This window comes from Hipposideros armiger, unplaced genomic scaffold (assembly GCF_001890085.2).
Source record: "Hipposideros armiger isolate ML-2016 unplaced genomic scaffold, ASM189008v1 scaffold_41, whole genome shotgun sequence".
Lineage (NCBI taxonomy): Eukaryota > Metazoa > Chordata > Mammalia > Chiroptera > Hipposideridae > Hipposideros > Hipposideros armiger.
Window position 1 is genome coordinate 5,099,100 of NW_017731391.1, and position 24,095 is coordinate 5,123,194.

General features: G+C 35.4%; 1 protein-coding gene across 1 annotated transcript in view; it reads right to left on the bottom strand.

The window, feature by feature from the left end:
• Positions 1 to 24,095, bottom strand: part of ADGB (androglobin) — a 155,746-nt gene that overhangs the window by 109,838 nt on the left and 21,813 nt on the right. The window contains exons 3-8 of the mRNA XM_019638918.1: positions 21,333 to 21,425; positions 18,049 to 18,120; positions 16,126 to 16,335; positions 9,464 to 9,603; positions 7,014 to 7,100; positions 2,439 to 2,686 (exon numbers count right to left, since the gene is read on the bottom strand). Coding sequence (XP_019494463.1) covers positions 2,439 to 2,686; positions 7,014 to 7,100; positions 9,464 to 9,603; positions 16,126 to 16,335; positions 18,049 to 18,120; positions 21,333 to 21,425 — 850 coding nt within the window. The remainder of the gene's footprint in view (positions 1 to 2,438; positions 2,687 to 7,013; positions 7,101 to 9,463; positions 9,604 to 16,125; positions 16,336 to 18,048; positions 18,121 to 21,332; positions 21,426 to 24,095) is intronic.

The following is a 24,095-nucleotide window of genomic DNA, read 5'->3' on the forward strand; positions in this document are numbered from 1 at the left end:
TGATTTGTAATTACTATTGTTCAAGTTGTTTATTTTTTTAATTTGCATAAATAAAAGCTGTGACATTAACAACTTGTAATGTCCCTTAGCTGATAGAGTAAACCTGTCTCATTATCTTAGCTTTTATAATAGACTTAACAACTAAGTTAGACACAAAAGTGAGCACAACTGTAACATTAAGCAGAAGATGAAACATTTAACTGGGAAACTAAAGTGTAAAAAATAGGTTTTCAGAATTTTATTTTGTGGGTTTTCCATAAATATTTTACTTCACTGAATAAATTAATTTTAGGTAGCAATACATAATTTCATATATAATTTTTTGTTTTTTATTTTTTGTTGGGGAATTGGGAAAAGGGAACAGCCAAGTTGTTGTTCTTCAGTCTTAGTTTTGGTCAGCCCTAGTCCAGTTGCCATCTGGCCAACCATTGGCAGCTCCCGGCCACTCAGCTCAAGGTGCTGTGTTCAATCTTAGTTGTGGGTGGACGTAGCCCCACCATCCCATGCGGGAGTCGAACCAGCAACCTTGTTGTTAGGAGCACATACTCTCACCAGCTGAGCCACCCTGCCACCTGTTGGCAGCTCAGCGGCAGCTCAGCTCAGGCACAGCTCACTGGCCCATGTGGGAATCGAATCAGTGACCCTGTTGCTCAGAGCTAGTGCTCTTAACCAACTGAGCCACTTGGCCAGCCCCTCATATGTAATTTTAAAAAAGGACTTTAAAAGCCTTTAAACTCCTATTCAGCATCTGTAATTTAAAAATAATATAATTTATAAGAAAAATTATGAATAAATACATTCACATAGAAATTTGGATAGCATGCAAGTGTCTCCAAGGTTCTCACCCCCACTCTATGGTTCTTTCTCCTCAAAGAATCAGAATATTCTTTTGAAAATGTGATTTAGATGATGACTCTCCTCTAAGCTCTTCATTAGCTATCAATTGTTCCTATGATAATGATCAATAATCTTAACATGACCTAGAAGATATTATATGATCATATGCCTACCTACTACTCCAGGTTCTTCTCAAGCCACTTTATTCCACACATCCTTTTCTCCAGCTAATCACATCTTTTCCAGGTCTTCCAAAACAATGTCATTCCTCCTACCGCCTCACAACCTTTATACCTGCTATTTCCTCTCCTTAGAATGTTCTTCTCTCCATTGCCCCTCATCTTCTTCTAGATACCCCTCTAATCTTTGCAAACACAGCTCAAAATCCCTTAGGGAATTCTTCCCCTATGTCCCAGACTAGGTCCACCCTATGAACTCCCGTAGTTTCCTGCATTTTCCATCCAAGGCTCATGTCTCAGTATATGGGTATGATTTTTAAAATTAATGTTAGTCTTTCTCACTAGACAATAAGTTCTAGGAGACAACTTTCACATCTGATTTTGTTCACCAAGTTATTATTAATTTCTGGACCATTTATTAGTATTCTACTCAGCAGTGTATTGGATGGATGGACAGATGGTAGTTTGTGATACATGAGAAAGGGCTTCTAGGTGCAAATTTATTTGGGATATGCTGGATAAAACAAATTTAATCAGGCTTCCTCTTTTTTTTGCTTTCTTTCATAAACATGAACATTAGGTCATCTCAAAAAGTGCTAGGATATGCAGATATCATTCACATACTTGATCTTGATATATTTTTGAGGAACATTTACAGTAATAATCTCTGTGTAGCATACTGTGGGAAATGCTGGTAAATAATATCCTGAATAAGGAATAATTGGACAATATTTTATAAAACAAATATTTGAAAGATCATAATAGATGCTATCAAAGTATAAAAAAGAGCTGAGTATTTCCTGGTACATTTAATTCTACTTTACTATACAAGCATTATTTTTATGCATAACTGTATAAAATATTTTAGAAAATAGAAAATAAAAAATTACTCACAATATAGTAAGTTAAATTTAAAAAATATATTTCCCACTTTAAGAAGATAAATAATCCTATACCTTCTAAAATAATTAGACTTCTTTCTTCTCAAATTGAACTTCCATTTTAAAATAAATTGTCAGTAAATCATAATCTAATCCTATCCATTTCACATTTCCTGAAAAAATAAACAGGACAATTTTTCTCCTTTGCTGTTTTGGTCTATTCCACCCTACAGATAACATATAAGAAAGTTGTGTTTGATGGAAATTAGAAACTTAATGTGTCTTCCTAAATTAATATTATACTAATTTAATATCATCAAAATGTATAATTGCCTTTTGTTTTTAAAGAGACTAAAATATGGAACAATAATTAATACATAGTTAGCACCATTAAAAATTCTGAAATCCTAACAAGGAAGGATCTTAATTGTTTCCTTAGTACCTGGACTTAATACAGGATAATGACAATAAAGAACCATTAAATTCAGCAATGATCATAAAGCATCCATATTGAGCAACATTGTGATATAAAATGTCTTACCCTTTGGAAGTTTGTCACTTTTCTCAAGTAATTTTAGTGTTGTCACTGAAGTTTCAGGTTTGAAGTCTTTGCCATCTTTTACTTCTTTGCCATCTTTCACTTCTTTGCCATCCTTCACTTCTTTCCCTGATTCTTTTAATTTGGTATCCATCATTGTTAGTTTGCTTTCAGAGCTGGACTCCTCTGATAGCTTAAAATCAGGCAATATTTCTCTTAAGAGCTCCCAAACTTTGTCCATATATCCTGGGCTTTGATAAGACACATCAACATTAATTTACAAATTAAGCTTTTCACTCCACATCAACAAATTACTGACAGGAAAAGATCAACTTACTATTTCACAAGACTAATTTCAATACTTACATCAAATATTAGTTAAAAACACCATTATGTTACATCAAATCAATGCTTTGATTGAGTGCCTACTGTGTGCTAGGCTTTGCTGAAAGGAAGAGAACAAACAAGGAGTTCTGGTTCAAGATGGAGACATACAGGATCTTGAACTGACCAATTCCCATGAACACACTGAACCTACAGCTACATACAGAACGATTACCTCTGAAAAAAACTCCAAAGCTAGCTGAGCGATTCTTACACACCTAGTGAATGTGAAAAAACCCACATTGATACAAGTAGAGAGGCTGAGAAACAATCTCGCCATAAACCCAACAACTGGAGGGATCTCACAACCCTAAACTTCCCCCTGAGGAGCAAAGGGTTTGAAACTCACATCTAGCACCCCAACATTTAAGACCTTCCCATGAGAAATGACTCCTTGAAACATCTAGCTTCTGAAGCTCATCTACAAGATGAAAGAAACTATAACAAACTCAGAAACAGTCCTTAAAAGGTTTGCACAGAATTACCCACCTGAGAGCCCAGAGCAGAAGCAGCAGACTTTCCATGAAAGAGGCTTATTTGCTTATCTTATAGCACTGGCTTGAGGGGCAGGCTTCTAGTTAAACACACATCTAAGGGCCAACTGCAATCCTCTCCAGTGACCCAAAAGGCAGGTACTATTTTCATGTTCCCTCTTTGCCATGCGTCACACATTTATGATAAAAACTCTCAACAACATGAGTATAGAAAGAACATACTTTAACATAATAAAGGACATATATGACAAGCCCATAGCTAACATTGTACTCAATGCTGAAAAGCTAAAACTTTTCCTCTAAGATAAGCAACAAGACTAAGATGCCAACTCCCACCACTTTTATTCAATATATAATAGTATTGGAAGTCATAGCCAGAGTGATTAGGCAACAAAGAGAAATAAAAGGCATGCAAATTGGAATGAAAAAAGCATAAGTCTCACCATTTACAGATGGCCTTATATTATATATGGAAAACTCTGAAGATGACACACACACAAAAAAAACTGTTATAACTAATAAAAAAATTTGGTAAAGTTGCAAGATATAAGATCAATATACAAAAATCTGTTGTGCTTCTATACACTAATAACAAACTATCAGACAGATAAATTTTTAAAAATCCCATTTACAATGCCATTAAAAATAATAAAATACCTAGAAATACATTTAACCAAAACAGTGAAAGACCTGTACACTGAAGTCTATAGGACATTGATAAAAGAAATTGAAAAGGCACAAATAAGTGGAGAGCTATCTCATGCTCATGGATTGAAACAATTAATATTATTAAAATGTCCATATACCAAAAGCCATTTACAGATTCAGTGCAAACTCTATCAAAATTCCAGTGGCATTTTTTCCACAAAAATAGAAAAAAATAGCCTTAAAATTTGTATGGCACTACAAAGATCCCAAATAGCAAAAGCAATCTAGAGAAAGAAGAATAAACTGTAGGCCTCATGCTCCCTGATTCCAAGCCGTGTTACAAAGATATAGTAATCAAAACAGTAAGTTATTGGCATAAAAACAGACACATAGATCAGTAGAACAAAATAGAGAACCCAGAAATAAACTCACACATATACAGTCAATTAATTTATGACAAAAGAGCCAAGAATATATAATATAGAAAAGATAGTCTTCTCAGTAAATGGTGTTGGGAAAACTGAACAACCACATACAAAAGAATGAAACCTGGACCACTATCTTACACCATACACAAAAATCAACTCAAATTGGATCAAAGACTTGAATGTAAGACCTAAAACCATAAAACTGAGAGAAAAAACAGTATCTCTTTGGCATTGGTCTTGGAGATGAGTTTTTGGATTTGACACCAAAAGCAAAGGCAACAAAAGCAAAAATAAACAAGTACGTATTGCAAATGGAAAAAGTTATTCTTAGTCAAATACTGGGATGCCAAGTAAATGGGCAAGAGAAGTCAACATCAGCTTTGACAATGTTAAGATCTTTGTGGACCTTCAGAAGAAGCATTGCATTGGTGTGGTGGTGAAGGCAATATGTAGATGATGTACTATAGAATCATACACTTGAAACATGTAATTTTACTAACCAATGTCACCCCAATAAATTTAATAAAAATTAAAAAAACATAAAATTCTAAAATTTTTTATTATTATTAAAGTGGTCTCCTTAAAATTAGGAAAGTATGTGAACATTTTTTAATTTTCATGTATGATTCTAGCAAGAGACAGTTCACAATTTTTAATTAACTAATTTTCGAGTTGTGAATTATTCTGATCTCCTCTTTTGTTACCATCCTCTTATAGACTTCTGATGATTTCATGTCTCTGGTATCTTTATTGACTACTGTGCAGGAAAAATTCAGGCAAAATTGTAGCATTCCATCAACACTAAAGACAAAAATTTAGAAAAGTCCATACTTTTAAATCCCATTCTCTCTCTACTTTTCTCTATTAACATTATCCATATTATATGTCAATTAATATTCTCTTTTCTTAGATACCATAAAAGGATTTTCCCTGAGAAGGTATAAGAGGGTGCTATCTGGACCCAAAATACAAGAACAGGTCTCCTTCAGAAAAATGATCTTTCAGGGACAGTGTTACTCTCCCATTTTGCCTTAAAAATTTTTTTATTTGAACCAAACAACAGCTAGTGTATCCTTCTGAAAAAATGCTATAGATGTAAAATCCAAGTTATTATAGCCTGTCTTCAGTCTCCTCTAATCTGGACCCTGGGAAACAGTAGCTTCCCATCATCAAAGATCAAAGATGATCCAGGTTGATAACTGTATTACAGATTTGGCCTTATATTTAATCAGCATCAGAATTGATGACATGTTCAGACCTATTGATATAAATTTCCTCTGCACTTTAACCGATTAATTTCCACTGTCAATGGTAATATGATCAAATTGTGTGTCTAAACTTTTATGTGTGAAATAAAAGTATTTGAAAATTTAAGTAAGCATTACATTAAATGATCTCTCTTTTTTGGACATTGATAAGCAATCTCTATATATCTAGACTCATATCAGAGAAAGACTGTGTGCTTTGGCCCCAGCAACACTTAGATCAAATTTTATCTCCTCCAGGTGTAATGTGCATAGCTTCAGGGTATTCAACCACTTCGAGCTTCAGTTTCCTCATTTATGATGACATATATCTAGTTGATGGTGCCATATGGATGATTAAATAAGATAATATTTTCAGGACTGTAGTTTTAATTAGAAATAACATACTGAAGTGCTTAATGCCTAATAGGTATTTTATTATTTTCTAGTATATGAAGGTCTAGTAATTAAGTTTGAGAACTTGTTGCAACAATGTTGCTAACCTTTTTTTGATATCAGAGGGCTTATGCATTATGAATTTGTATCAACTGGACAAATGGTGAACCAAGTTTACTATTTGGAAGTGCTGAAAAGGCCGCATGAAAAAGTTAGACGGAAACCACCTGAACTTTTCATCAATAATTCATGGCTCTTGCATCACAACAATGCACCAGCTCACACAGCACTGCCTGTGAGGGAGTTTTTAGCCGGTAAACAAATAACTGTATTGGAACACCCTCCCCACTCACCTGATCTGGCCCCCAGTGACTTCTTTCTTTACCAGAAGATAAAGGAAATATTGAAAGGAAGACATTTTGATGACATTCAGGACATCGAGGGTAATTCAACGACATCTCTGATGGCCACTCCAGAAAAAGAGTTCCAAAATTGCTTTGAAGGGTGGACTAGGTGCTGGTGTCGGTGCACTCCCCAAGGGGAGTGCTTTGAAGGTGACCATAGTGATATTCAGCAATGAGGTATGTAGCACTTTTTCTAGGATGAGTTGGGGAACTGAATTGTCTGACCTCGTATATGGCTAATTAAACTTACTTTTACGTTTCTGTATTAAATGAACATAATAGCTGTGTAAGTATAAAGAAATACCTGTAAATATCTTACAATAATAAATACTTAACATTGTTTCAATATTTGTTTTTTAGATAGTTAAGGTTCAAATTCACAATATATATCAGGAAACAGAATTTACCCTGAAATTCTCAAGGAATGTTACATAATTGTATAAAATGTTATTTTCCCAAACATTTTGTAAAATGTAACATTTCTTGAAATTTTCTTAAAAACTAAAAATGTTTTAGTTAAAGAAACCTTACTGGGGAATAAAGAAAAAAAATCTATGAGTAACTTAACGGTCAAACCTACTGGAGAGAAATGACTTCTGGTAACCATCCCGTGAGGGCGTGAATAACGGTGAACTCTCCCAGTTCTCGCCTCTCTGCTTCATGGATGCTGAAAAAGCAAATGCACAATAGCATAGTTAAAAAATTTGAAAGCACAGGTATATTAGAAATAGGAATCTCTAATAAACAATGATATAATAAAAATGTAGGAGTCGTACTGGTTAAACATCACAGCATAAGAAGATACTATTCCAACAGTCAGATGACTTGTTTTGTTAAAGGAGTTAAGTAGATCCAAAGATAAAATGCCATGTCTATTTACAAAGTATACTTATAAGCTCTGTTTTAAAAATATATACATTAATGTTAATGTTATATACATATTCATGCATGTTATATATTTTAAATATGTAAATATAATAATATATATGTCCAATATATTTTCATATTGTTCTTTTAAAAATGGAAGTGTCCTTTATCTTTCTGATTTCAGTTATTATTCTAAGATGCCTATGAGGCTGTATATTGTGAGTCTCATACATGGCAGCTCAAGATGGGCATCAGACATCCTTAATTAAATCCTTAGATAATTTCAGAGAAACCGGAAGTATCTGTTCTATCCTGCATAAACGAGTGGATTTGCCACCATAAAGTCAAAAAATGTTGCGATTGGCCAAATATCACTGTTCTCATTTTTGTCCTTTCATTTTTTTTCTGAAGTGATTAGTCTATTTACGCTAACATATAAATGCCATATCCCTATTTTGCCTAGCAGTCATAGCTTCAATCCACCACAAGCCAGCGGTGGTGACTGATGAATTTGTGGGTCTACATATCTCAAAGATAACAACTGTCTATTGGGATGATTCGCAGTCTAGTCTAAACTCCTCTGTGGTTAATCATACTTAGGAAGTGACTGAACAAACCTCATAGAAATAATCCTTTTTCCTTTGCATATCTCACAGTGATATTGAAACAACTACTAAATATTAATTTTTAATGTAGAAAGCTAAAACTTATGACAAATAAAATCTGAGAAAAATGTATAGACAAATATAAATTGTACCATGTAGTGCACATCTCCCCTAGAAAGCCTAGGAAATGTCTTACATTTAGTCTGATCCTTTATTTTTAGGCTGAATTTATTTATTTATTTATTTATTTATTTTTATTACTCAAGTCGCTATAAAATTCTATTGAACTATAGCTTTAAGAAAGACAAAATGCCACTCCAATTATTCAGGTCAAAAATTTAATGCTTCCCTGCCCTTGCAGCTCTAATTTTCAGAACTTCGTGAAGACTGACAGGAACATTAGGAGCATTGTTTTCTTTCAAAATAAACACACATAGTTGTTATCAGTGTGAATACTTGGTAGTATTCAGCTCCCGAAAAAGATCTGGGCTGCGTTTTTTAAAACATCATTGAAATTAAGGGCTGCAAGCTGGGTGAAAACAAATTCCCAACAGAAAACTGAGGGAGGTGAGAGAAAAGCGGGATGCAGATGATGGCTGTGGGAGGGGCTGTTTTGTCGTGGAGCCGTGGGAGACAAACAGGAAGCTGGGCCCGAAGAAAATCCACAAAAAGGAGACCTGTTTTCTGAAGGACAGTTCTGTGTTTATAGAAGGGGAGGGCGCTGAGCTCTGAGCACATGGCTGATGTGGTCTGTGAAAGCATGTGAGTGTGTGCTGTTGAATAGTGGGCGGGGGGCGAGGGAGGGGCGTCCAATTCAAGCTGGTGCAGTGTAGGTGAGCATTCTCTCACCAAGCAAAGACACCAAGTTGCCATGCATTTGCAACTCAAGCATCTCAGCTGTTTTGCATTGCCAGGGCCAGGATGGAATGACCACAGGTCTCTGCGGGTGGAAGCTAAGAGAATAAACATAGCAGGCTGTCATCTATGTTGCTGCACAAGTCATGAAAGAATGTTAAGACACCGGTAGATTTCAGAAGAACATTGAATATGAATAGTTCTCATCATGCATGTATTACAAAGGACCAATATTACCAAAAGCGTGAGGAGCACACTGACATCCTTCAGAACAGTTCAAGTTTTTCAAGATAAGTGCTGTGTATATAGAACCTAAACCTTTAACTGGATTCCAGTAGATATTATTCAACATTTAGATAAACCAGTATGTTCCCCTACAAAACAACTTCTCTTATTAAGCTGAAATATTTTCTATGATTGACTTTCCATTCATAGTCAGAGAACATTGCATATAGAAGTTTTTTGAGTACTTTTACTGGGGGGAATTTTATCTTATTGCTGGCTAACCCAATACTTCTAATTAGTGGCTTTGACATATTCATTTTTATATGAGAGAGTTTCCATTGTTTGGAAAGAAAGCTTTTTTAAACTGATTTTTTAAAAAAAATAAAGCTATGTAATATTGAATGTGGTAGAGTTGTTATTACTGTGGTTTGCCTTTTTGTTTCTATACAAATGAATAATAATTCCACATTCTACGTACTCAACATTTGTCAGCTTAATGATAGCTTTACACAAAAGCATTGGCCAGAGTTCAAATTCACAAGTTGTAGCTGGAAGCAATATATTGTTATCTTCATCAAAAGGCAGAAAGTCATCAATGGTTATCTTTCTCCAGCAACCCTAAAATGAGAAGAAAGGAATATACTATCAATAATTTATACTATTTTCTCTCATATTACTGTACACTGCTGACATTATTATCTACTGTTTTATAATTTTAATTTCTTTATTTTTTTAAAGATTTTTATTGGGGAATTGGGGAGGGGAACAGTGTTGGGGAATTGGGGAGGGGAACAGTGTTGGGGAATTGGGGAAGGGGAACACTGTGTTTTCCAGGACCCATCAGCTCCAAGTCAAGTTGTTGCCCTTCAGTCTTAGTTGTGGAGGGCACAGCCCAGCTCCAAGTCCAGTGGCTGCTTTCAATCTAGTTTCGCTGTTTGTTTTGGTACAATACTGATCATAACCTAAATGCCTGTCAATGTGAAATGAGCAAAATATGCATTGACATGCTTACATTCAGTCAATGGAGTACAAGGTAGATCAATATATATTAGCCCAAAAATGTGCATGGTTAGGAAAGAATCCTTGTACTACATGATCTTACTGTTGCTATAAATCTTATTGTTGCTAGTAGGTTTATATATGTTTACGAGAAAAAAGTTTAGGAGGATATACAGAAATCATTTACTATGTTTAACTAGGTAGAATCAGAGAACTTTCATTTTCTACTTTGAACATTTTGATAATGTTTGGATTTGTTTTACTAAAACCATGTATAATGTTAATATAATGAAAAAGAACAAAAATGTTTAAATTTTTGAAAAAAGTAATTGAATGTTAGAAAAATTTGTCATGGTATATAGCTTGAAAACATGGTATATAAGTTTAAAGAACCACAAAACTGTTGCTGGGTGGGAGAGTTTCTTTCACGTGCAGGACAGCAGGCTGAGACGGATTCAGGCAGCGGGTCCGGGCAGGGGCGTGGGAAGCAGCATGGATGGTGCTGATGCTGGTGGCTTTCTGTACCCCCCAGTTTCAGAAACTGAATTCTACAATAATATTGTGTCTTAAAAGTATAAGGATTAATCAGAAACGAAAGTTAATGCATATTTTTATATCAGTAGATTAATGGCAACTGGGGAAATTATTGGTCCCAATATGTGTGTTTCCTCTGTTTATTCAGAGACAAATGAAAGTGTTGGGACAGACAAAGGCTGGCAAGTGCAATGCATATTTCAAGTGGAGAGCAATAACTTAATTGCTTCTTCCAAAGAGCCAAAAGAATGCTGACCTTGGAAAGTACCTGATGAGACTGTATTTGGCCCAGTAGCAGTATTATCACTGCAGGTTAAATAAGAGAGAAAACTGCTCTGTTTTATAATGCTGTTTTTTATGTTATTCAATACATTCTTATCCAGCTAATGTCAAAGAACCTTGATGCTATTTACTTAGAATCCAAACTGGAAATCATGGGAATTCTTTTATGAGAGAAAGGATAAGCTGATGTGAAACTCTATACTTTAAATGTCATGTAGAGAGGCTCTGAGAGAGGGGTTGGTTTGCGTTGAAGAAGTGATTAAGGTAAATGCTTTATGGGACAACAGGAAAAAGGGAGAAGAATATATGTAATAAGGCAGAGAGGGAAAATCAATGTCCAATAAGAAAAAGGTAAGAATGCATCAATAGGTTGAAGACGAAAAATAAGTGAGGAGGAGACTCAAGGGGTACAAGGTGTGATGGGAAAGGAAAGGCAGCGAAGGGCAGAAGCTGTGTATTATATTATATTTATATAATATAATATAAAATTATATATTGAGCATATTGCATTATTTTTTACATTGTAATATAAAAATATACGTTCAGTGTATTACACTGAATTAGGCAGTAGAAAGTAACAAAGCATATTTTTATGAGCATATTTCTTAAATATTTGCGATGAAAAGCAAAGGATAGGCATGTGAATGCTGAACTAGACTTGGAAGAGGAAAAATGTCAAAAATTAAATTATGTATGTTTGGAAAGGGGCAAATATAGAAAACAAGTAACAATATAGTTTATCTTGTCAGAAAGAATGTACTAATTCTTTACTACACCTAATATGCACACAGGTGTTGACGCAGCCCTACCACCTGGGAATTATGTAGAAGGAGGCAGAAATTTCTGCTCCTAGCCTTGAGAGTACATATTTCTACCAAGCAGAAAATCAGGCAGTCAGGCAGCTATCTCTATCCCATGGATACAGTCTCTGAGACAGCACAGTTCTTGCTTTCTGCCCTTTAAAACCTGCATCTATCTATTTATTATCATTGCTACCAGGATTATTCTATATCCTTTCAAGGACTGTAATTCCAATTTTAAAGAATGAACCAAAGTGGAGGAGGACTAGCAGGAGAGTATTGTAATCAGACTTGTGTATTTACCTGACGAAAAGAACTACAGATTGGATCAATATACGGATATAAAAAATATATGTTTAAGCCAAACCCCAGATAAAGAAAGCATCTAATATATATGGCTTCTTATATATGTTTACATATAATAATGTAATATAATATAAGTGGTTGGGGTGCTGCACACCTCATATCCATTGCTCTGGAGAAAAATGAAGCAAAGGCGAGAGAGGCAGCCGGGGCTTCAGACAGGGTAGAGGGTCAAGTCCTCAGGTTGAGTGTCTTTTTTTTTTTTCTCTTTCTAGCTGAGCCATCCTGCCACCTGTTGGCAGCTCAGCGGCAGCTCAGCTCGGGCCAGGACTTGAACCGCTGTTGCTCTGAGCTCAAACTCTTGAGCAAGCTCTTAACCAACTGAGCCACTCAGCTGGCCCTTCAGGTTGAGTGTCTTTAACACTAAAACCAGAAGATGCTCGGGCTTTGGCTATTGTGCTCTAACACAAAAGTTTATTACCCAAATCTTCCATATGTAACCAAATTATCAATCCTATAAAAGCCGCATATAAAGAAAACAGGCATCAATGTTCAAAGTTACCCAAATTATAACACATATATATTCTAAATGAGTAAAATTGTAAAGTGCAAAATCCATCTAAACGAAAGGGCAATCAAAATAAAATACTCAAGAGAGGGAAGCTGTAGTAGAAGAAAAAACAATGATAAGGACTAAGCCCTTGTGTATAGAGAATAAAGGACAACTAATTAGAAATAAGTGTTCAAAGATAAACACCAGTAAAAATCTTTATTCAAAAAATGCCAAGAAAACATTGAAACACAAAGTATTAGGTTGATTTTGTTCTAAATATCAAAACAAACTATGAATCCATAATAATTAAAGCTCTATAAATTTGAATAGAATAAAAAATAGTGGAAGAAAGTGTCTAGAAACAAACACAAGTCCATATTGGAATTTAGTGTATGATAAAAGTGGTTTTGAAAATCAGTGGGTAAAAGGTAGAACATTCAATATATAATGCTGGGGCAACTAGCTGAGATTCTAGAATAACAAGACAAACCAGTTCTTTATTTCTCATAGTAGATAAAACAAATTAAAGGTTCAAACATAAGAAAAAAAAGCCAAGAAATATGAGATAAAATTAAGGGGAAATATTTTTAATATTCTTGAGATAGTGGTATCTTACTTTAAATGACAAAAATTTCCTAGACTCTGTGAAGAAAAACAATGACATAATCGACTACATAAAATTGCAAGTTTCAGTTGGGTGGAAGACACAGTTAAAAGACAAAGTTTAAAAGTGCTTCTTTTATACCCACATATATTATTATCTACAACATATAAAAGAATATGTATAATCCCATAGCAAGAGTTTAAATAACCAGTTATATGAGTAGGCAAATCTAGGCAATTAAAGAAGTACATAAGGCATATGCAGATTTGATGGGATACTAGAGGACCAAGCATCAATACAGGTCAGGAACTAAGCAGTTTGGGCAAAGGAACCACAGTAAGGCCATATTGCTGGAGCAGTCAGGTGGGGCACTGCCAGCAATCACTGTATATCCTCTCCATCTTCACATTCTCACCCAAGAACCACTGGTGGGCGAGTGAGCACCTGGTAAACTGATTGTGTACTTTTCCCCCAGCTCTCCCAAGGGCCAGGAAGAGAAAGGGTGTGTCCCTTTGGCTTCTATAGTAGGAGATAGCATGGAGAAAAAAGGAAGGAAAGAAAGAAGGAAGGGAGGGAGGGAGGGAGAGAAAGAAGGGAACTAACAGTATTGAGAATTTACTATTTGTCAGGACCGTTGCGAGGTTCTTTAACATAATTACCACATTTTATCGTCACCTGTGTTCATCCATGACATGTTTTGTACTACCGTATTTGCCGGCATATAAGACGACTGGGCGTATAAGATGACCCCCTAACATTTCCACTCAAAATACAGAGTTTGTTATATGGGCAGTCTATCTGAAGTGTACCTGGTGTATAAGACGACCCCCCACTTGGAGGCATATTTTTCAGGGCCAAAAAATCGTCTTATACGCCGGCAAATACGGTATCTTGATGAATGTGGTCCCTTTGCCCTTTGTGTGCAAGGGACCCTGAAGGCCTCACATTGCCCAACAATTCACCAAGAAATGCTGACAGCCAGCAAAGCTTTCTCTCAGTCTCGCTGAACAAGACTATGACCATGCACTTCAGTGATGAGTGCCAGCAAGTTGCCTACAGAATAACTCATATGGAGCGAGCTGTATCCCAGTGCTCAATAGCCTGGCAACATTCCCCACAAGCCATTCCTTAGATGAAGCCAATGAGGAAACAGCAGAAGTCATTGCACATGAGGTTCAGTCTTTCTGGCTGCCGCTCACCGGGCCCCCTTCCCTCAAGAGCTACCTTATCTAAAGAGAGAGGTTCAATGATTGGATTGGAGTGAGATTTCCAAATTGGACAAAATACATTTTTTAAAAAAATTTCTGAACCCAAGTAGGTTTCGGCTTGTGAGGAATCAGTACAGTTAAAGAGAAACAAATCACATATTCTTTGCAAAATGGAATCTAGTGTTGTTAAATGTTGACTGCTATCTGGAAGGAAATTTGAAAAGAAGGATGTTAAGGAGCAGAAAGAGAAGGGGCAGGGCGGGGGTGAGAAACTTAACAGCGTTCTTTTAATGTTCTGATGCTGTGTTGAAATTCTTAATAATTTTGAACTCTACCCCAACTCAAGTTTAGGCACATTTGCAGACGTGGGGGCCAAGTGCACAGGGATTTGTCCTCCTCACTGTTACGGTGTTTACTTTCTTTCTATAATCCCTCAACTCTTTCCATCTTGCTTAATGCCATATCCTCCCTCTCACTGCCCTGCACACATTTAGAACGCTAAAGTCTAGTCTGTCAAATCTATCTCCTGATTGATAAATAAAGAAGATAAAGGAACTTAGGAAGTTATTTTTTCTTCTAACAACATTTTGACTTTCAAAGTCTACTCTCTTGCTGTGAATATCACAAATAAATACATAAATAAATAACCAGCCCCAAATCCTATTTTGGATCTCTAAGACTAAGATTACCTTCTTTACCTTCACCTTCCCACTGTAATGATCCTATTAATTCCTAAGCATGGCTTTTCAAAATTCCTCATCTCAGGAAAATGGACGGCTTGGGCTCACTAATGAAAAAGTCATGTTCTTAGACATACAAATGGAACCATTCACTTTTCATACTTTCCCCAGTCCCTCAAATGTCCAAGAACATTCTTTCTCAGTGACTAGGACCAGTTTCATGGGTACTTGACCCATCACACAAGACCCCATGCTCAGAAGGACCCCATGTTTCCTTTAAAGTATTGCTATCACTGTCTTGAAAATCCTAATAATTTTTGAACGAGGGCCTCTGCAAATCATGTAGCTGGTCCTGCCTGTGACTCTAAGCGTACAGAAAGAGCATTCCACTTAAAAATCCGAAGGTGTCTCATATAATCACACTAGATTGCTAAATGTGGTGTGAGTCTACTTTGCCATATTAACGCAGGGGATTTTTTTTTTTTTAGCTGAGCCATCCTGCCACCTGCTGGCAGCTCAGCGGCTGCTCAGCTTGGGCCGGGACTCGAACCGCTGTTGCTCAGAGCTCAAACTCTTGAGCGAGCTCTTAACCAACTGAGCCACTTGGCCGGCCCCAACGGAGGGGATTTTAATTCTCTATTTGTACTTCCTACCATCCCATTTGCTTCCTTGTATGCAGAGGTAAAAATGTTCGGTGTTGGCATACGATTTGTTAACATGAAAACAAATCTCAAGTTTAGAGCAACAACAACAGAAAAGGATGGGATCAGGCCCCTCACTGGCCGCAAATGCCAGGAGATAAGGAGCAGACCACACTCAAGCACTCCCTCGTGCCCATGACCCTGACACCACATCACAGAGGACAGAATGAGGGGCCAGTGTATCCACCTGCCTGCATGGCCCACATACCTGAGAGGGCAGAGGCAGGAGAGGACCGCCTCTCTGTGGTCTGGGCAGCACCAGTTTAAAAAGCACAGGAGACTGGATCATGGGCAAAACAACCGTGCTTCTTATTAATCCAAAATCACATATGCGGGCCATTTCCCCCCAGTAGCTACACAACTGATATCTTGCATAAGCTGCGTCATTTTGTATTAGCCTAAGTAACAGCACATAAGGCAAATATACTTCAATATTAAAGACAAATGAATTTTAATGCTCATGAATGTGAACTTACCATCCAGTAAAGTTTTACAACATATTTTCCATAGCTATTGAACAAAGGGATGTGACCCTTCACAGCCTTGCATAGGGAGTATATGTGTTCCCAGGGTTTCCAGGCGAGAAGAGGGGGTTCCCCTGCAGTCCCTTTAAAATAATTGCTCAAAATACCCCCGTTGAATATCTTCCACACTGCATAGATTTCGCTGATAATCCATCTCATCAGCTAGAGACAAAAATCATTAGTGTCAAGGAGTTATTTTTCAGTTGTTGTTGCTGTAATTCAGGGGGAAAATCAGTTGGAAATGTACTTCCAATAGTAATATTAAATTCTATATGTAATGTAGTCCACATTTCGACTTCTGACCTGCAGAATAAAGTCATAGATCTTGCTTTCATTTTCGGGAAGTATAATCATATTACATGCTAAAAAAGCATAATATTAAACACAATCTTAGCTAAGAGCTGTCTTCCAGAATAAACTGGCAATGGCCTCCATTTGACATTGACTTTCACTTCAGCTCTGTGTGTGTGAGAGGGAGAGACAGAGAGGCCTAAAGACTGAATGCTTCTGAGAACAACGATGATATTATGTTGAAATTAACTTTTTACAAATGAGTGCACTACTCTTCTGTATATGTTGAGAAGTTTGCTTAGGAAATGATCTCTTTTCTGTCAATAGGACCAATGAGACAAGAAATGAAACATGAGAACAAATTAAAAGTGTACTTGAATGTACTCTGAGCTTATGCATCATGTGTTTCTCTGCAGGAGCAGAAGTGCTCCAACGGAAACTCCCATTTGCAGGGCTATTAACAGGCAGCAAGGCACAGTGGGAGCTGGGCGTCAGGCTAAAAATGGGGGCCAGGGCTTGAATCCTCCTTCAGGGCCTTCTGTTCTTGGGTAAATCGCTTCAGCCTAAATTGTAGTTTTTGCATCTACTAAAGGTAGATTAAACTGTCTATTTTCAAGCATTTTTGTGAGTAATAGAAATGATGCATAAGAAATCTGGTGCGTGCGGAGATTAAATACTTGAGACTAACCTCTTGAGATTTATGTTTTTCTTCATTTATGTTACCTAAGAAATCAAAGTTTGGATAAGTTGAAAAATGCAAATCAGATATCCTCTTTATAGCTGAAAATTTTCCAATAGAATATTTTATGCTTCCTTCCTTGAAAAATTTTTAAAAAGCTAAAGTCTGTGTATGTTTAGGATTCATAAATATGCATATTTTAGACTAAAACATATGATATAAAACAATTTGGAGATAATTTTATGCTAATCAGTATAACCTGGTTGAAGAAATAAATATTTTGATTTCAGTATTGGTCAAGATATTAAACCTAAGAAAGACGAAGTGTTTGAATCAATAATGACTAAGCCCCATCCCTCTGACTGGGTCTTAGGAGAAAATAGGCAAAAAAAAAAAAAAACTTGTTTCTGATATACCTACCTTAAGGAAGTGGAACAGGTCTGTTGATGGATAAAACCCAGGGTGGGGCGATGTGGAGGTGCGCCCCCCACAGGAAGTAGGACCACTGCGCTGAAAATCTGGTTTAGATGAGGTGCTGCAATCAAACTGCACCCATGCTTTCCCCCACGTTAGTAAATCAATCAATGTAACACCTTACTCTTGGAGAGCAACTTTATGGCAATTGCCAGGCAGGTGGGTCTGCTGGAGAAATGCCTAGCCTGTGAGAAGCCGGCTAACCTGGGCGGGAGCAGAGGGACACAAGGAGGGCTGATGCTAACATTTTCGCACCATTTGCACGCTAAACTCAAAGAGATTTCTCTTTCGCTTTGAATGTCTGGCGTATTAATCTCAGTTATACCTAAACTTAAAGGTGATCAAGGGAGAAATGAAACTGACTGGGAATTGTTTAAGCAGGTCTGGGAGGCATTTTGCAAGGAGGCCTTAGTTCATACTTCCCTACATACCTCACTGCAGAATAAATGTTCATTTGCTGAAAACAAGTCTAACAGGATTTCATTTTTCACAACTACTGGAGTCTAAAAAAAAAAAAAAAAAGAAGATATTATTTTTCAGGAAAAATACAGAAAATGTAGCTCATTTGCTATAAATAGGCAGAACCTGATTTCATTTGTCACAACTAGAGGAATCAGAAGAAATACAAAAATAAGCACATTATTCCATAAGGTAACCCTGTCTGAGCTATAGGTGACATTAAAAATGTAATGTCTATAAAATATAATATTTTAACATACAAATAAACTGTAATAAAGTATAATATGTGCAGATAAACTTATCATGCATATACACATAAATTGACTATATAGTGGTTTAAAATTTAAGTTAACCACTCAATTTAAAATTGACACTTAGTTAATATCTGGCAGCTGGAAAAATAGCTTCATCTTCGATGAAAAATATTAATTGTGACAGCTTTTTAAATTCTTGCCCAACTTTAAACTCTGATAACTTAAAAATAAATAATTTGATGGTGATTATTTAAGTAGTATGTTTAAAGTTGCTTTTATATGTTTAGTTTATTAAGGAATAAACATAATAAGAAAAAATATGACTTGTAACTAAAAAATTAATTAAAATCCATATACAGCTTATATATTTAACATATTAAATTAACATAAAAGTGGTTTTGTGAAATATTTTTATGGAAACTAATGCTGTCAATTATTCTCAATCATCTGGACAACTAGCATCTTCAAAACTCAATATAATATTTTTTTATGTCTGAGAAAAATTTACCTAAAACTACAGTAAGGCCTGAATTGACTCATATGTCCATAATTTATAAATATTCTGATTTGACTGACTATGATGTAACACTTTTAAATGCCCATATGTTTCTGCAAGTGCCTATGTGCATTAAAATTAGTTATATATTAATTATAAAATATATTAAAAATGAATGTATATTAATTCTTAATTTTAAGTAATTAAATAAAAATATATTAATTATAATGGACTATAATTGATCAATTAATTACAATTGATTATTATAGATTAAATAAGTATTGCATACCTAAAGGTTAAAGAGTTAAACTTAGTCTCATGCTGACAAATGAAAAGGAGGAACTAACAGTTTGTAAAAGACACAAATGTTAAGGCAGATGTGTCTTCAGTGGTATTTTGGTGTCTCTATCCCTTATACCTACATTTGGGGCAAGATAAATCTTCAGACATCTTACATCTGTTCAATATAATCAACACTCAAGGGCCTGGGTCACCAATATCTGGTTCTTAGAAATAAACAGATCTGATCACTCACTCTGTGATCAGGGCTTGTTAACCTTCTTGGTTGGAATGGTCCATGTTGACTATGATATTTTAAATCCAGGCTTTTAAGTTGTTTAACAACTTAGCTTCTCTCTGACTTAAATCATGCTCTCTGACTTCATCTTTTGCTTAGAGTGTTCTGTGGGTATTTCTAGGCTGTACTGTACTTTTTAAACTGTGGATTGCAATTATTTAGTGATTCATGAAATCATTTTAATGGGTCAGGAATATATATATGTATATATAGATGTATGTATACATACATACACTCATATATGTATATATGTGTATATACACACATATTACTATATGTATACATTATATATATGGTCAGGAATATACTATCTATACTATATCTAGCTGTCTATCATCTATCTATCTATGGAATATAGTAGAATAGAGTAAATCTCACATAGAAAGGTCATTATTCTTTTGCAAAATTTTTGTCTAAATCCTATATATGTCCACATTTAATGAGTCTCAATGTAAAATGTATTTATCACTATGGTCCTAGACGTTAAAACTTGAAAAACACTCTTCTAAGAGTTTCCTACCTAACTACACTTTCAGTTCTGGCTGTTCTGGTCTATATTCCAACATCACGGATCAAGAGAAGGAGTCAGAGAAGAGGGGAGTACAGGTGTATGGATGGCAGCATTATAATAAATGTAGGTGGAAATATCATCAACAACAATGGATGAATTTATTTTCGTACACGTGTACCTCTCAGAACTAAGGAATGCTAAAAAGAAAAAAAGATGCTTCATAAAACTTTTCTATTTATTCAAATTTTCAACACTCCTGTTTCATGGAATTCATATCTTTTATTTGCACGGAATGAAAACTCTGAATTTCTATTGAGCAGAGCCTGAATATTATTAATAATACATTAATATTAAGTGCATTATATGAGCATCACAGAATTTGTATTCTTTATGTCAATGTTACCTAACATTATAAGTAATTTAAAGGCATGGTTTATGTATATTTGATTTCTTTTATTTAAAATCTCTTACAAGTCGACATTCCATAAGTACTCTGATGAACAGAGATGTATCTTTTACTTTCTCATTTTTGTAAATATAGAGAGTGCCAGAATTTAGGATTACCTGACCTTCTCAGCTAGTAACAGTAACTGGAATAGTCACTGGTAGCAGTGCTTATAAAGGCTAAACGTTTTAGGAATAAAATGATTTTGTGCACAAACAGGCACTGAATGGATTCCATAATGTATGGAAGAGTTAGCTGCATTACAACCATTTAACTAGCTAACTGGCAACTAATTTAGCCCACTGGTTTTCTATGCATTAAATGAAAATAATAACAGAATCAAGAAGGAAAAATAAGGCATTTATGATAATTAAACCTTTGGAAATACCAAATATATTCAAATGAACACAGCTACTAGGAAGATAGACCAGTGGGTCTAAAGCGTTAAAATACTTAAGTGCTATTTAAAATAAAGGCTTCCTGGGCAATGTCCCAGTCAATATGATTCAAGAGTCTGGGCATGGGGTCCAGGAATGAAGGCAGCACTTGAAAAATGCTTCAACAATCCCTGGAATAGAGAGATCCACGTGCAAATCTCTTGAACTGGAAAATTAATGCTAATAAACACTAGAGTAAATAGACTTTCATGCCACATAAGTTCCTGCTAAGAAGCAGAAAGGAGTAAGTCTGTCAGAAATTAAGGAATAACTTCTCACAACATTTTAGTCTATAATTGGACATCATGAACAGAAGAAAACTTGAGGCTCTAAATAAAATTTCAATATTCTTTCGGAAGCCTGTACAAGACATAGTCAACTATTTCTAATTTAAATGCCAAAACGTAATTACTTATTATTACTGAATACCACAGAAAAAAGTACCCTAAATTATTTTTAAATGCAAATTTTCATAGCTAGCATATTACATCCCATCATTAATACATATTTTGGTTAATAATAAAAATATTTCTTACCCGATTAATTATAAAATCCTGTGGACGTTTCCAGGAATAAATTTTCAACGATGGTGGTAATTCAATCTTTCCTTCAGGGTCCTCAAAACAATGCTATATAAAAAATACATTGAGTTTTATCTCCCTATGGTTTTATTAAAATAAAACCAACTCAATCTTAATAAAATTAGTAAATGCATAGATTGGATCAATAAATAAACATTTATAGAGCAACATGTGTGTTTGTTTTCAAGCTAGTCATGAAGTATTTGGAGAATACTGAAGTTAACAATATTGTATTTAATACATGAAACTTTGTTGAGTAGCATTTTGATTACAGAAGAAACAATACAAACAAGGATGAACTGCTTTGGAATGTGATATAGGTATAGAGGGAAAACAATTTTGAATGGGCCAGATATGGAAATACTTTCCACTGAATTTTTTTTTTTTACACCTGAATAGAGAAGATTGAAAAAGTTTACATAATTGTCAACTGTTAGAATCATAAACAGGGCTATATATAAATGAAATGTGTAACTTTGATCTGACTTTCATTTATTGTATTAATTAAACTTGTTATTTTGAGATAATTATATATTCACATACCATTTTCTAAAACAATACTGAGAGTTCCTGTGTTCTGTTTCCCCATCGGTAACATCTTACAAACTATAGCACAATATTACAACCAGGATATTGACAATGACACCAACCAGATACAGAACAATTCCATCAGCACAAGGATCCTTTCTATGCCCTTTTATAGCCACAGCTACCCTCTGACTCCCCACTCCCTACCACCTGGCAATCACTGATCTGGTCTCTATTTCTATACTGTTGTCATTTTGATAGTGTTCTACAAATGGAATCATATAGTATATAAGCTTTTAGATTGGCTTTTTTCCCTCTCTGCCTAATTCCTTGGAGATTCAATTCATCTAAATTGTTGCATGCACTAATACTTTGTTCTTGTTTATTGTTGAGTAATATTTCATGATATAGATATTTGAAAGACATCTGGGATGTTTCCAGTTTGGGGCTATTACTAATAAAGCTGCTATGAACATTTGTCTACAGGTTACAGGTTTTGATGTGAATATCGGTTTCCATTTCTCTGGGATAAATGCCCAAGACTGTAATTAATTTATTAATTTTTGAGTCCCTAATATAGGTCAATTAGTGAGCTCTGGAGAAAGAATGATATTCAAATATCTACTCTCAAATGCTAGCAATCTAGTCAAGTAGAGAGACTTAAGGTAGCTACTGTGTAAAAGTTCTCACAGCTTATAAGATAGATGGGGGAAAGGAGTGTTGAGATCCTTACAAGAAATAACACAAAAAGTGCTAGGAGTATAAGCAAAACACTCAAAGAATATAAACTACCTATATATATAAAAAAAGATAACTAAATTTCACCTGAGTGAATGGGATGAGGCAAAATAAATAGTTTTGGGATTTTCATAGTAATCATATTTTTTATCCTAATGCTGGTTTGGCCAGAGAAATGGGTTATATTTGAGGGCATTGTCTAAGTTTTAAATGTAATAAATATTGATGTGTATCTGGAGCATATGGTTTATTGTCACATTTAAGATATTGGAATAATTTGAATAAAGACAAAGGCAACCCCAACATCTAGTCAAAATGATCAAAGAATGAGTTTTTGAAAAACAGACTGAGGTTTCCAGGAGCTGTATATGACTTCTGGGGTTCCTTCACATTATTTTTTCCTTGCACATATTAATTCAGTTATCTTAAACTATCTGATGATTCCAAAATCAGAGTTACCTGTGGTCCTGTTTCTGCTATCCGATTTTTCCTCTCAGTTTTCAGTTGCTTCGTTCTGTATCTCTTTATGCCTACTAAACTTGACTGTATGATATACACTGAATATAAAAATTCAGAAGGCTCTAAATAACAAGGTCTTCTTCCAGAAAGGAAGATTTTATTCCCTTCTGGCAGGCAGAGTACAAGAGGAACTTGACCCAGTCGAGGCTGGGCTTCAGTGTTTGGTAAGGCTGGTGTATAGTTGGTATGCCCTTCCTCAGTACACAATGGCATAGCTATCATGGGTACTACTGAAAAGCTGGAGTGTTTATCAGGGTCTCTTCACCTGGGAGTCCCCTGAATTCCAGTCTCTTGCCACAGCATCATGAATTCTTTTCTGAGTTTTTTAGCCTCCAAGCCACTGCTTTTTACTCATTTGCTCAACCAGAAAAGCTTCACACACATAGCTTAGGAGTTGAGCTAATACCCCAAAATAAAATTAAATTCAAAATTTTCAAATCACTTCTCTGTAGTTATCTTTGGGATTTTGGTTCAAGTTCTGGCCACTCTGGCAGCTCCAGACAATATCCTCTCTCCCCTCAGCCCTAAGAAACTGACATAAGCCCCAAGACATACTTTCTGCTTGGCTTCTAATTACCATCCCTTGAATTAATAAATGTCCTTGAAACAAACAAACAAAACTAAGGAAAATGTGGGCTCATCCTGGTGTAATTCCCTTTTCTCCAGGATTTGAGCCTCTCACATTAAGTTAATGATAATCTTTCCATGTCATTTTGCTTTATGTGTATTTCTTACATCCACCTGACAATACTTCATCTTAGTTTGGTTCACCCATTATATTCTTTCATTGCCATCACTTAGCTGAAGTGAGACCTGACTCTGGAATTGCAGGGAAGGGTTAGTTCATCAGAGGCTGACATACTGATCACTAGCCTCACATGTAAAAAAGTGGCCTTCTGTAAAATTCCAAGGGTATCTGCTATAGTTTGATGC